Source organism: Glandiceps talaboti, chromosome 6 (assembly GCF_964340395.1).
Source record: "Glandiceps talaboti chromosome 6, keGlaTala1.1, whole genome shotgun sequence".
Lineage (NCBI taxonomy): Eukaryota > Metazoa > Hemichordata > Enteropneusta > Spengelidae > Glandiceps > Glandiceps talaboti.
Window position 1 is genome coordinate 24,634,717 of NC_135554.1, and position 14,015 is coordinate 24,648,731.

General features: G+C 33.9%; 1 protein-coding gene across 1 annotated transcript in view; it reads left to right on the plus strand.

The window, feature by feature from the left end:
• Positions 1–14,015, plus strand: part of LOC144436732 (protein zyg-11 homolog B-like) — a 29,767-nt gene that overhangs the window by 9,529 nt on the left and 6,223 nt on the right. Inside the window, exons 4-11 of the mRNA XM_078125585.1 lie at positions 2,783–2,841; positions 3,097–3,268; positions 4,648–4,806; positions 5,354–5,515; positions 8,937–8,984; positions 10,248–10,315; positions 12,008–12,140; positions 13,467–13,617. Of these exons, the coding sequence (XP_077981711.1) occupies positions 2,783–2,841; positions 3,097–3,268; positions 4,648–4,806; positions 5,354–5,515; positions 8,937–8,984; positions 10,248–10,315; positions 12,008–12,140; positions 13,467–13,617 (952 nt within the window). The remainder of the gene's footprint in view (positions 1–2,782; positions 2,842–3,096; positions 3,269–4,647; positions 4,807–5,353; positions 5,516–8,936; positions 8,985–10,247; positions 10,316–12,007; positions 12,141–13,466; positions 13,618–14,015) is intronic.

The following is a 14,015-nucleotide window of genomic DNA, read 5'->3' on the forward strand; positions in this document are numbered from 1 at the left end:
TGAAAAAGCATGTGATTGCACAATACATTTTTTAGATGCATGATTTTGGCCGAAATTTGCTGATTTTGATAAACATTTATGCTAACAGAGCCCCATGCCATGTGATTGCCAGTGTGGGTACCCAGTTGTATTTGCAGTCATACTTGCCATGTTTTCTGTTGCACTTTCACTTGGTACATTGTAGCTTGTGACAGTATATTTGCATGGCTGCACCATAGACCCTCCACATAGACCCTCCACGTGGAGGGTCTATGGCTGCACAGAACACCACAAACACTCGTACAAATCCCCTGAGTATGCCACACTTGCAGTCATGTGTCATCGGGTTCTGTTATAGTATAGTATTACATCTTTGCATTTGATCAGATACATGACTGTGTATCTCTATTTTAATCTGTTTATCATTATGAGTGCTATGGTGTCACAATATATGCACTTTGATGAATAGTTCAGTAATACTTATATATATATATATATATATGAATACATGTACATGTGCCTTGATCAGTAAACCATTCCACAAAATCCCTCTCAGTTGGGGGAAATAACTACTGGTACATATAGTTTAAAAAAATGAATGAAACCCCCAGTCTGTAGTTGCCCAATACATATCAGTGATGTAGATACAATAACCTGTAGCCATACAAAATAACCCTTTGAACCTTGCATGTAACTGGCTGTAAAAAATTTAAAATGGTGCAAAATGATATTCATTCGCCCATCTACTACTTCTACATGCCTACTTCAAAAGTTATCTACATCACTGCATATACCTTCCTTTGTTTCAATAACTGTACTGCTTGTGAGATACAGGTACATGTATTACATACTTTTCAAATTCTGAACAACCACTTTTCCATACCAGTAGACATACTGGTACCACAAGTACAATTAGTAATTGTTGTTATCACAAGATGTGAATACAAACGCATTATGCTTACATATAATTGCCCAACGTCAGATGACTGACGCATTGGAGGTTTCCACAAAAAAGAAAAAAGTAAAAAGTAAAAAGAAAATTTCATGCTACAGTGAATTTTTTATTCAAATTATGTGCGGAAGTGTTTTGTTTGTTGTACATGTATGAAAACATGCTCAGTGCAGCAAAACAAACATTCTGAATAAAACTTTTTTACATTTAGATACGGGTAGTATAGTGTTACACAATGTGAATGAAAACATAGCCTTTTATAAGGAGATTATGCTATACTTGGATATGCTCCTGCTGTGCATAGGGGAGGTGACTGAAATCATCTTTACAATGGAAAATTACCTTTACCCTGAAAAAAAAAGAAAAAAAAAGGAAAAAATTAATTCACTTGAATGGCTAGAATTGTTTAACAGTAGTTTTGTTGCTTCATACATGATACATTGATTGTACAACATTGATCGATTTATAAACTCAAGAACTGCAGTAACCAGATTTTGAAAGTAGAACGCTATACATGTAGTATAGAATATTGTTCTCAGGATCACACGTGTATATGTGACTGTACATTGAATTATGGAACGTAACACCTTGTCTTTTAAACGAGGTCATACTGTACTGCAAGCCTGTTGGCACCAGTTGATCATTAGTCCATTATTATATCAAGGCCATTTACCAGTACAATGTATTTGCAAGTCAGTTTGTACAGTTATGGAGGCCAGTTCTCAAGACCTGTATCTTGTTACATGTAAATTATTAAGCACAGACATTTTAATACCATTATTTTCAAGTCAGTTTGGTTGTTGTGATCAAGCCGACCATTTTTCAATGCTTGTATCCTGTTACATGTAAATAATAGTCATCTATTCTGGGATCTCAGTTTTACAAACAATATTGAACAGCTTAAGAACTGTGACAGCAAATCATTTTCATTTTAAATATGAAAATTAAAAGTATGGGTTGTCAACAATTGAGGAAATTATTAGTTGATATTATTACGATATAGCACAGTAAGATTACATGTAACTTGTTGCAAATTTTGACTTTAGAATTTATTAGAATATTAGAACTCATTCTGGCATATTATATTAGAATGAATTTTAAATAAAGTTAGGGGAACAGTTTATTCATCTTTTTGTTGGTCAAATTTAAGAAAAATGTAATTCACTCAATAGTTTGCAAATTGATATATTAATTTGCATATTATATTAGACCAGTACTTATTTACATATTAGGAAGTCAGTGTTTCTATTAGTGCTGGTTTGTATATTGTGGTACCATTGTATGAGTGATGATTTGCATATATTGTGATGTCATTTAATTGGCTATGGTATATTGAAATGCTAATTGCATATTGCATTGCTTTCTCCATGCCAATTTGTAGAGTGATAGTGAACTAGTTCTAATTTGCATATTGCTATACTCCAACAGTACTGATTTTCATATTGTGATATTAATCTTTTTCTAATTTACATATTGCTATATTCCACCAGTACTAATTTGCATATTGTGATATTCTAGTGCTAATTTACTGTGATATTCTGCTAGCGCAAATTTACAGTGTGATATTCTGCTAGTGCTAATTTGCATAGTGTGATATTTTACGTGCTAATTTGCATATTGTGATGTTCTACCAGTGCTGATTTGTATATTGATATTCAACTAAGTGCTCATTTGCATATTGTGATATTTTGTCAATGCCTATTTCCATATCATATGATGTCATTCTAGGAGTGCTCATGTGCATTCTTCAGGCAATCAGTGGGCAATGTTGAAAATTGAAAATTACACTTCTAGTAGGTATTACAAACTGTAACCAATTAAACATGTGTTTGTTTGTTTGTTTGTTTTCAGCTTATATTACCAGGAATGGCCAACCACAGACAACACTTAGGAGTGCAAATGGCTGCAAGGTACCACTTCTGTTTTTATTTTAACTATTTTCATAAATTTTGACAGAATGTCAATCAAAACCTGCTGTATTTAAAGTTAACACTGCAGTTATTTAAATGATTCACTTAAATGCAGGGTTATTTAAATATTACCAGTATGAGAATGAGTCAAATAAAATTGTAGTGACTAAGAAAAAAACATGAACATAATCAGAACATGACGTATAAAGATCTCCATTGTCATTTATCATGTGATTTGTATAAATTACATTTCAGTGCTTGTCTTTACAACCTGTCCAAGCAACAGTTAGCTGACAACATCCATATATCAGTTCTAAAAGATGTGATCCAGTTGACAATGGATGCCATGGAAACGTTTCCAAATCACCAGCAACTTCAGAAGAATGCCCTTCTCACATTGTGTAGTGATACCATACTGCAAGATGTGGTAAGATTGGAACTTTCTTGCGAGTCAGCAAGTCTCTATCATACGATATGTCATACTGCATGAATACCAGGCCTGCACACTCTCAGTATCTGTGATTATTTTTTAATCAGACAAATTTAAGATAGGGGTGTGCCACCCATGTTATAAATTCCTACCCATATTGTAGGTATAAAATTCAAATATTTAATGTGTAGAAATACTTTTTCAGCTTTATACTATTAATTTTGAAATCCTCATGGATTTTGACATTTTTATTTTTATAAATATTGACAGTAAATGATTACAAATGATAACCTTGACATTTTATAAATGAAAAGTACCGGAGTTTTCCGAAAACAAGCCCATCCGAAAAGTTGCCCATTGGCGATCATTTGGCGGGTGGGCGTCTAATGGGTTTTCAGATTCACTACGGCAAGAATTTTGCCTCGTTATATTGGTAACGTTAGTTTTTATTTAGTTCGAATGTTCCGTTAAAAAAAACATAAACTTAGAGTGCCAATAAAAAATGGATGTTTTTTAGACGAGGAGAATGTGATCGTGAAGGTAGGTACATACACCTTTGTGCTGAGATCGATCAACAAGTCGGCAGATGACTCATGGAGACCCGCAGACGTCACTGTCAATGCGACACACTGGGTCTAAAAATAGGTCAGGGTAATTTGCATGGTGAGTGTGCACACAAAGTGAATTACATCGAGTGAGAGTTGAAGTAATGTGTAATGTTATGTATAAATGAGTTCATGGAGATTTAACGATCGGTACAAGGCTAATGTCAAGTTTATCCAGGGTGAACAAATCATTTTGTGAACTGGTGGTCCCCGGACCAGTGATGAAAAAAATGCAGTGGTCCTGCTAAAAAAATTAGTGGTCCCAAGTCCCGCTAATGTGAAACATTGAATCTTGCCTATGAATCTGTATATTCAGACGTACACTATTTTTAGTTGAACAATATCCACTTTATAATAATAAATATAAAGTTGACATGCTTGGTTTCAGTCAATTGACAATTCTATTCTATTTGTAATGGTTATTTTTGAGGCATCGACGCAACAATACAATCGATGCTGATAGAATGATAGCAAATAAAATGTTTCATTTGATATATTTGAATTATTATAAAATGAAATTATTATTCTTGTCTTCCTAATTGTTGTGTCCCTAAACTGGTATGTCCCCATTAGTAATGATATGAGCCACATGACTGTTGAGTGTTGACTGCCAAATAATCGCCCTGAGCTTCTATTTAGTTCCTCTGTTGTGGTTCCGAATTTGCTGATTTTCCGGATAGTGGCCCAGGGCTAGTTTTCGGAAAACTCCGGTATATTCATTGAACTCATAACTAATATGGAGAATATGAAATTGTTTATTTATTTTTGCAGACATTTGACAGATTTCGTGCTGCCAAACTTGTAATGGATTGTTTGTGTACATTTGAAGACGCCTCTATGAGTAGAATGGCTGTTGCAATTTGTTCAATCCTGGCAGCTAAGATATCGACAGAACAGACTGCTTTGTTAGGTAGCAAGCCATATATGAAGGTGAGTATGTGTCTTCACTTTTCACCTCAAATGTAGTGAAGACCGCAAAATATAGATGAAATGAATGCAAAACTGTAATCTTTTGTTTGGAGTTTGTACATACATGTAAGACATGTCTTGTGATCCTTACAAGATGCTTTCAAATTTTAGCAATCTTACTGGATGAAATATCAATATGAAATATTATACCATGCACAAGCCAGGTTCAACAAAAAATATGGAATATATACTCTTGTTGTTCTACATCACTGCATTCGAAATATGTCAAAATGCTCAAAATTGCCATTACTTTTCCCAATTTACTTTTTATATTACTCCCAAATATTTTTCTACATTCGGCCGGAAAACACTTGTGACCGAACGAATGTCACTACAAGTGACAAAGACCCCTTAGGTCACTCATATTTTTCTTGGCTGAAGGAAGAAAAATATTGGGGAATAATATAAAATAATGTATATGTCCTTATTTTTCATCTGTTATTTTTATAGTCATGAGTTCAGAATAGTATATTGACCTTTTTTTTGGTGGGGTTTTGTTTTTCAACAGAAATTACTAAATATTGTGAAGACAAAAGCAGAAGAAGTTCAAGCTGATGTCACCTTGAAATTCACCTTGAGTGCCCTGTGGAATTTAACCGATGAATCTCCTACTACGTGCAGTATATTTCTCAATGAAGGTGGACTTGAACTACTCATGCATATCCTAGAGGTATATAAATTGCTTCTACTTTTTTGTGGTCATTACGTTAAAGTATAGAGACCCTACACGAAACACATAGAGTCTATAGTTAAAGCTGCCACTAGTATAAAAGAGATTAGTTTGCACATAAGTGAGTGTTTGTTTGGTGTGATAATCTCCAAGATGATAAGAGATTGAGCAAATTGTCAGGGTAACCAATCTCCCTGGTAATCATGAGATTAGAGGTGCTTTAATTTAGATAAGAGGAGAAGAATGGACAAGATGTCTTTATTTAGTTAATAAAGAGTGAATTATATACAGCTGAAAGAGAGAAAAGTAGCCAGGGAAAGAAGGAACAAAAGTTTTATATCACCACAAAAATCAACCAGTCAATTGATCAATATCACCAAGTTTTTTATAACCACAAAAATTAATCCATTCAATCAATCAATTGAACAATCATTTACATGCCTGCTGGTCCATGTGGTAGTTATTTCACAATGACTCAAAAAATAGCTATTTTGTGACAACTCAACACCGTAAAAGTGAAAACCATATTGCCCATTTAAAATTAGAAATGACAGTTTCTATTATATCAATCCAACTATTAAAATATGTTGAACCAGACTCTTGTAACCACTAGTACTGTCACAAGGAAACCTGATATACATGTAATATAGATAAAAAACTGACATTATTTATTGGTTATCGATAAATTTAATTTTTAAAAATTAATGAGTCTCAGTTCCATTGTTTCTATTTCAAGCACAATGGTGACGTATTTAGATAGACGTGAGTTGCTATTGTCATGAACCTGGGAATAAAAACCTATATTCTTTTGGTTTGAACGCCTTCAACCTGGCTTGTGAGTTGTATAGTATACTACATTATAATGACAGCTATTATTTCTGAGAGGTCAAAGGTTACATTCTTATAATATAGGAGCAGCTGTTTGAAGTACGTCTTTACTGTGTTATCAGCTATTTCTCTGTCATCTGAAATTGATCTGTTTAGATACAATGAAATCAGATGAAATATAATATAAAGTTAGGTATGGAGGATTATTTTTATGGTGGGAAGACAAGAGGAGGGGTTGGATTGGGATCAGATTAGGTCAAATTTGTAGGTGTGAAAAACAGTTGCCTGGCCGAGTTATAGAAAAGATTGTCCCAAACAGAAAAATGGTCCCCATTTTAATGATCTGTTTGGCTCCTCTGATTAGTACATGTACTTTAATCCAAAACCATGAGATACAAACATTTGGGTTTAACGTTAAGTACCTCTGTCTGAGTGTTCATTTTATAAGGAATTTGAACTTCCCATGGGTATAGGTAAACATTTCATCATGTCAGTGCAGTGGGGTCGTATCTGTTATGTAATTGTATGGCAGATATGACCTGACTACACTGACGTGATGATTTGTCCTTCACAAAGATTTAAGAATCGATACAAAAGTATGGGTTACCATGGAAAAGATATATCATGATTAAAAAGCAGTTAAAATTTTTTGTATAGATATTCATATGCTTTTAGTGTAATCAGTTAGATTTATTGTTATGTACAATGTACACTTATTCTATCACTTGCTACAAATAATTGCTATCACATCATCAAGACTGTATACGTGTAGTTAGGTGGATCATGTCATTGGGGACAGATTTACTGCATCATCTGTGTTTGTGTGTTTGCTCTGTATGGGATCTAAATCTGGACATCTGTCACATACAGCTGATAAAAGTAACAGGTGTCTGTGTTTATGAAATCAACAAAGCATTGCTCAATCATGAGTTTTCACAGTTTAAACATATGTACCAGTAATTAGTACTTATGTATGCACTTACTACTGCTGGAATTTTCACTGCAGTGCTGCATACTGAAAGCCTATAGCAGCAATAGGCCTTTCCAAAATTTGCGATGGTGGCACTCTACTTCCTGTCTGTGTGTACCTTGGAGGTATACACGGTATAGGTTACTCAGTTAATCATAGAACACTGCTGCTTTCCTTGATGTCTGAACAATACAAAAAACATCCCTGAATTACACTTCTACAGAATACCAAGGAACAAAGCTCTTAAGAAACAGTATGATGAGGTGATGATACCCTACGATTTGAGCGAGTGGCTGCATTCTCAATTTCCTGTTTGCAATCTGGAATGGCCTATTGTGCATGCATTGGATCTAACACTTTCGTTTACATCAACATCAAACTTTTAATTTTGGAGAAGATATAGTTGTAGATTGAAATTCTGTCATAAATCTACTCATGCTACTAGACTGACATCAGAAGTGAATTAGTATAAATATATTGCAACACTTAATCAATTTATCTTTGGCCTATTGTCCTAAGATATGGTATGGTATGATGTATTAATTAGCACAAGTGATATGCCAGGATGAACACATGTGACCGATAATTAAAATGTGAAGCAAAAATATTTGACAAATAGACATATTAATTAAATATCATTCAGAGTCATTGTCGTTGCTGAAATGAGACTCACTTAACACAAATCCAATGGTACATCTGTGTGTCAGTCGTCACTACCATGTTGCAGTCGGTATGGTTCATACTAGTGTAGTGCATGGTTTAACCCCTTCAATACTGAAAACATTCCCGCCAAAATTGTTTGGACAAAATTCTTGTTTTATGTAAGTTTTTGGCATATATCAACTTCATTTTAGACTGGAATTAAAGAAATGTTACTTCCTAATAAAGTAATATTATTGTAATTATGAAAATATTCATATAAATTGGGTCCCCATATTATTTAAAACTTGTCTCTAGTCATGAAAGGGTTAAGGACAGGCAGCTAGCTTTTCAAAATAACTACTCCCACCATGGCAAACATCTGATATAGCACACTACGATACATCACTATCACCTTTGATATTGGAAATGCTGATATTTTTTACATTAGGTGTGGAATACAATGAACTCGACACTCCAATGATTGACACATGAATTTGTTTCAAAATTTTCAAAATTGAATATGCAAATGAGGTGGACCATCACAATAGCCCATCTAATAGTAATATAGTAAATCCATCATCATTTTTATAGCAATGAATGTCAAATTAAGTTCAGCATTCAGGGCACAAAGTCAAGTTTTATTCTTTTAAGAAATTCCTGTCATGAAATTTCATGTATGAAAATAATATCTGTTGAGACATATACTAAAAATATTATAGTCTTGAGATTGGGTTATATGCCTTCGGTGCAAGGATACACCAACACGCCACTGCAAGTCGTGTTGATTGTATCCGTGCCCTCAGGCATATAACACAATATCAAGGCAATAATATATACTGTTCTTGATGAACAATATTACTTCCGATTATGAGTCTATTCCTAGATGTAATAAACTTTATATTCAATACATTTTTCAGTCAATCTTGACAAGTTAGTTGACAATGACGTACCTTATCATGCCATTTGTCATTCTTTTTATAGATTTTCCCCAATGAAACTGCGGTGGAAACCAAAGTACTTGGATTGATCGTAAGTATATTCAACGTTTGCCACCATATTGGATTTTCAATCTATAATATTTTGACTCTCACTGTGAGTATGTGAATTTTGTGAAACGTGTATTGAATCAAGTTTTTGAGTTATTGATCAATGTGTATACAAAATAGATTGATATACATTTTTATATTATTTGAAGTGTTTTATTGACTGATGTACTTCTGATAATGAGTACCAAAGAAAGGCTTGAGTCTTGAACTTGTTTTGCACCTTTGTTGGCTTTTAAATTTTTTTCACGAAGTTAATGGCAGAGATCAGAAAACATAGTTTTGTTGCATATTTTGAATATTTATAGATTTCATTTGGAACCATCTTCCACCTAACATCGTAAAAATTACAATGCCAGACCATTTCAGAACAGCTGTTACAAATTTCATAAAATCTAGGGACTCAAGTAGCCAGAAATAAACAATATCTCTTATATGCATGAATGCCAGTCCTGCTCATTCTTCAGTGTTTGTGCAGAACATTGTACATATAGAATAAAACAGATCAGAACAGAACAGAACACAATAGAACAGGTCAGAACAGAACACAACAAAATAAAACAACAAAAAACTAAATAAAACAAAACAAACAATAGAACACAACAGAAGATGAGGTGAAACTGATGCTGTGTAGAATTAATGCGATGTTCTGGCAATAGCCATAGATCATTTTTGGACCAAGAAAGATGATTGTGATTGGTAGCTGCAAATGTTAAAATTATTACGAGTAACACTGAAGTAAAGCACTTTCTCTTTGTGCTACACTCATTTATAGCATTCATATTACAATGAATAACACTGAAGTAAAGCACTTTCTCTATGTGCTACAACACTCATTTATAGCATTGATATTACAATGAGTAATTCAGAAGTAAAGCACTTTATGTGCTACACTCATTTATAGCATTCATATCAAGTGTAAAAGTGTACTGTTTCAATTGAGTTATTTTAAGTCTAGCGTGTGGCCTTTCTAATGTGGTCAATTAGCAAGTGAAACACTATAATTTTACACGTGATATGGATGCTATAAATGATTGTGGTACATATAGAAAACACTTTACTTTGGTGTTATGGGTTGTATTAGCAAATGAAACAGTATACTTTTATACTTGATATGGATGCTATAAATGATTGTGGTACACACAGAAAACGCTTTACTTTGGTGTTATGGGTTGTAATGTACTACCAGGCGGTGTTGTGTTAACCAACAGTTCTACCATGTTCTAACACCAGTGTGGTTTATTTTCAGAACAACATAGCAGAAGTGAAGGAACTCAGACATACTCTCTTAAAACAGGAATTCATTCAGCATGTAAAGTAAGTCAAGTAAATGTTATTGTATAGATAGAGTCATACACCTGTGTACTAAACAACCCTTCAAACTTCAAACTTCAGTTGTACTTTCCCATTGTAAGTAATTACTGAAGGTTTATTCCTAAGTTTAAATTTTGACACTAATTCTGCTGTATAAATTTGCAACTTTATCATGAGATATGTGATCGCCCAAAATTGGGGCATTTATACATCTCATGACTCCCTAAACACATGGTCTCCAAAAGATGGGCTGTATCGTATGGCCTTTATTCTAAAATATGTTACCTCCCAATATTGGGGCACTACCATGTCTCTTATCCTAAAACACATGGTCTCCAAAAGATGTGCAGTTATCATATGGTCTTTATTCTAAAATATGTTACTTCCCAAATTTGAGCATTTACTGGTACCATACATCCTAAAACACATGGCTGCCTTATCAAAGTTGGACATACATATATGATTACTTTTATGATAGCTATAAGACATTATGTAACTGGGGATTTGATATCGAAAATAAAATAAACACCAGCTGTAACAATAACTGTTCATGTTATTTCACTGTGATGAATGATTGTCATTGAAACTCGTTATTTCTCTTCCCTGACTATTAATTAATCAAGCTTGAGTTCCATAGGCAGCGTATCAAGTAAACTTTTCTGTGTTGAAAGTAGAAAAGGAGAAAGATCCGAGCCACAGTGAACATTAATTTTGGTCAAAGCAACAGTGCACGTTTTGTATGACATATGCCGTACATTAGTGAGTGAACACTGTAATCATTCTAGCGTATTAATATCAATGAGTTGAATAGGTCGTAGGCAATTTAGCATACATGTATAGTAAGTACAAAGAGATAATGATACAGTAGATATCATACAACAATTGTCTATCTACTTCTCCTGCACTTAAAATTCTATACTTGGCTGTTCATACACAGTTGTACCAGTACATATAAGACTTACTATAAACTATTAATTAACCATTCTCATTATAACACATGGAAAAGGTGGTGAGTCATCATTGACGGAATTCAAATTTGAATTGACTGTGGAGTTCCAGTTCTTTCATAATGTGTGTTTTCGTTTGCAATCTTATTTATGTTGTATATTATGAAATTTAATAGCACTCAAAAAATTATAATTTGCTGTTAAACAGTCAGACTGTTGATTTATACTGTTTACACACAAACATCAAGCCAGCATATGTATATATGTGTCACACTGTCCATACGGTTTACACATGAACATCAAGTCAGTGTACCGACGTGTATTCATACTGTTTATACATGGACATCAAGTCTGTGTACATATGTGTATTCATACTGTTTGCACATGAACATCAAGTCTGTGTACATGTGTGTATACTATTCATACTGTTTATACATGGACATCAAGACAGTGTACATGTGTGTATTCATACTGTTTACACGTGTATTCATGCTGTTTATACATGGACATCAAGTCAGTGTACATGTGTGTATTCATACTGTTTACACATGTGTATTCATGCTGTTTACACATGGACATCAAGTCAGTGTACACAGTACCATTAACAACTAGTCAATAGGGTATTTAGATAATAAAAAGTATTGAATTCTTTAGCCAAAAATATCGACAAATAACACCTATAGGACTTCAGACTATTACAAAACTGTGAGTTTGATTTTGTAATGTTTTCAATTTTGTCAATTCATAGGACTCTACTCGAAGGTGATCAGATTGAAGTGAGTTATTTTGCTGCAGGAATCATAGCTCATATTGCTAGTGATGATGGTCAGCAACTATGGACACAACCTCACAACCTCAGACAACAACTCCTCAAATCATTGGTAAGTTATTTTTTTTTAAATGTTGAGTGAAAGCTCGGTTTTGACTGCAACGGCATGTTAAAACTGTACTATTGTAACTGTAGTGTGATTTTTTTGATCAGACAACCACAATATGTTCACTGAAAATTGTTAAAATACTGTACCAATAATTACACATTGTACATGTAATTGGGGATTTGATATTATCCATAAGCAGTACAGAAACAGGTTGAAATCGTGATCGCCATTGAGGGCGCTGTTTTTTGGGTGTCACTGGACCCAAAACTCATTGTGATGTAATTTATTTTGTACATGGCTTAGTACAGAAAGTATATTTACTCACGTGTGGTACAATACTGTTCACTGTATACAATATTTAAGAGTAAGTTATTGTACCTGACAAAACATTTAAAAAAAACAAAAACATTCCCATTGCAGCTAGTGCAGCCTGAAGTTTTGTCATTTCTCATATGCAAATATGAGTCATTTTATCGGTCATAACAAATGTCTCTTAAACTAGTAAAATGTAGTTAGTAGTTTTAACATCTAGATGTATACAATAGTTAACACCAAATATCCTGCAGGTTGATATTTCTTAGCGTTTCCAGTCAACATGCAACGTGGTTTGCAACAACTGTGAGTCACTATCAGGCATGTTTGTTTTTGTACACATCACTGCCGACTCAAACCATGGAGGAATGAAACCTGTTACAAACAAACAACTGTATTGGATAAATAACATTTGGCACATACTAGTAATGTTGAAACAGCAGAGATTTGTATTACACACCATGGTTTGATAAAGAACAGTTTTGTGGCCTCTTTATGTGTACATGAAATTCCTGTGGAACTGAAAACTTATTTGTGAGCGTAAACTATTATGTAAAGTTTAAGTTGCCATGAAAAATCTTATAATTTGATTGAATGTAATACAAGAGTCTGTACTTCCAACATGCTGTGTCATGAGTTATTAATCCAATTCAATTGTTTACTTTCCCTGTTTGTAACAGGTTCCGTTCATCCAATGTCTGATGTCTGCAGTTGTATGTGATCTTCACCTCCAGACACATGAATGATGTCCTGTTGAATGGCAGTAATGTACAATATCTTGCAAAGTCATAATTTTATCTTCTTTTTTTTTTTTTCACTGTTGAAGAATTTGTTTTAAATTACAGGGTATTGACTGTGATCTGTGATTATATGTTGCTATGGTAACAAAACAGTATTTGTCACTTCATGTCATCACCATGGATTCATATATCAACTGTTATACCTCCACAAGGGAATTGACATTGAGAGATAATCCGTATTTACTAAACCATTGTTTGTTTTTGTTTTATTTTCTAGCATGATGCTATTGTGTGTTGGGCTAACCCTAAGGGTGAGATGGTAGCATACAGGTCATTCAGTCCGTTCTTCCCATTACTTGGTCCAAATGGTATTGCCGAAGTCCAGCTATGGGCTGTGTGGGCCATACAGCATGTCTGTACCAAGAATTGTAAGTTCTCCTTAAATTCCTGTTGTACTCTAAAACCCCAATGTTTGAATCCCACAGTCTTGGATTTGTTGTTGTATCAGTTGAGCATTACATAGCCTATCATAGGATCATTGTTTTGTTCATGACCAGGTTTTTCTATAGCCCTGCCATTCATTCCAAAGCTTTGAATTCTAATCTGATGTTGGCCTTTAAAATGTCTTGGACGTAAATTATATGTAAGCTCCATAACAGCTGGATAAAACAATAGGCAAAGTAAAAAATTAGTCTAAAGACTGTTAATCTGAAATGAGGTTGAAGTGCCTCTATTTGATAACAAAAATTTGCTATCATATATGCGATCCAGCAGTGAGTATAATTAAACCAACATCTGTAGATAGCTTATATTGCAATAAATAGTT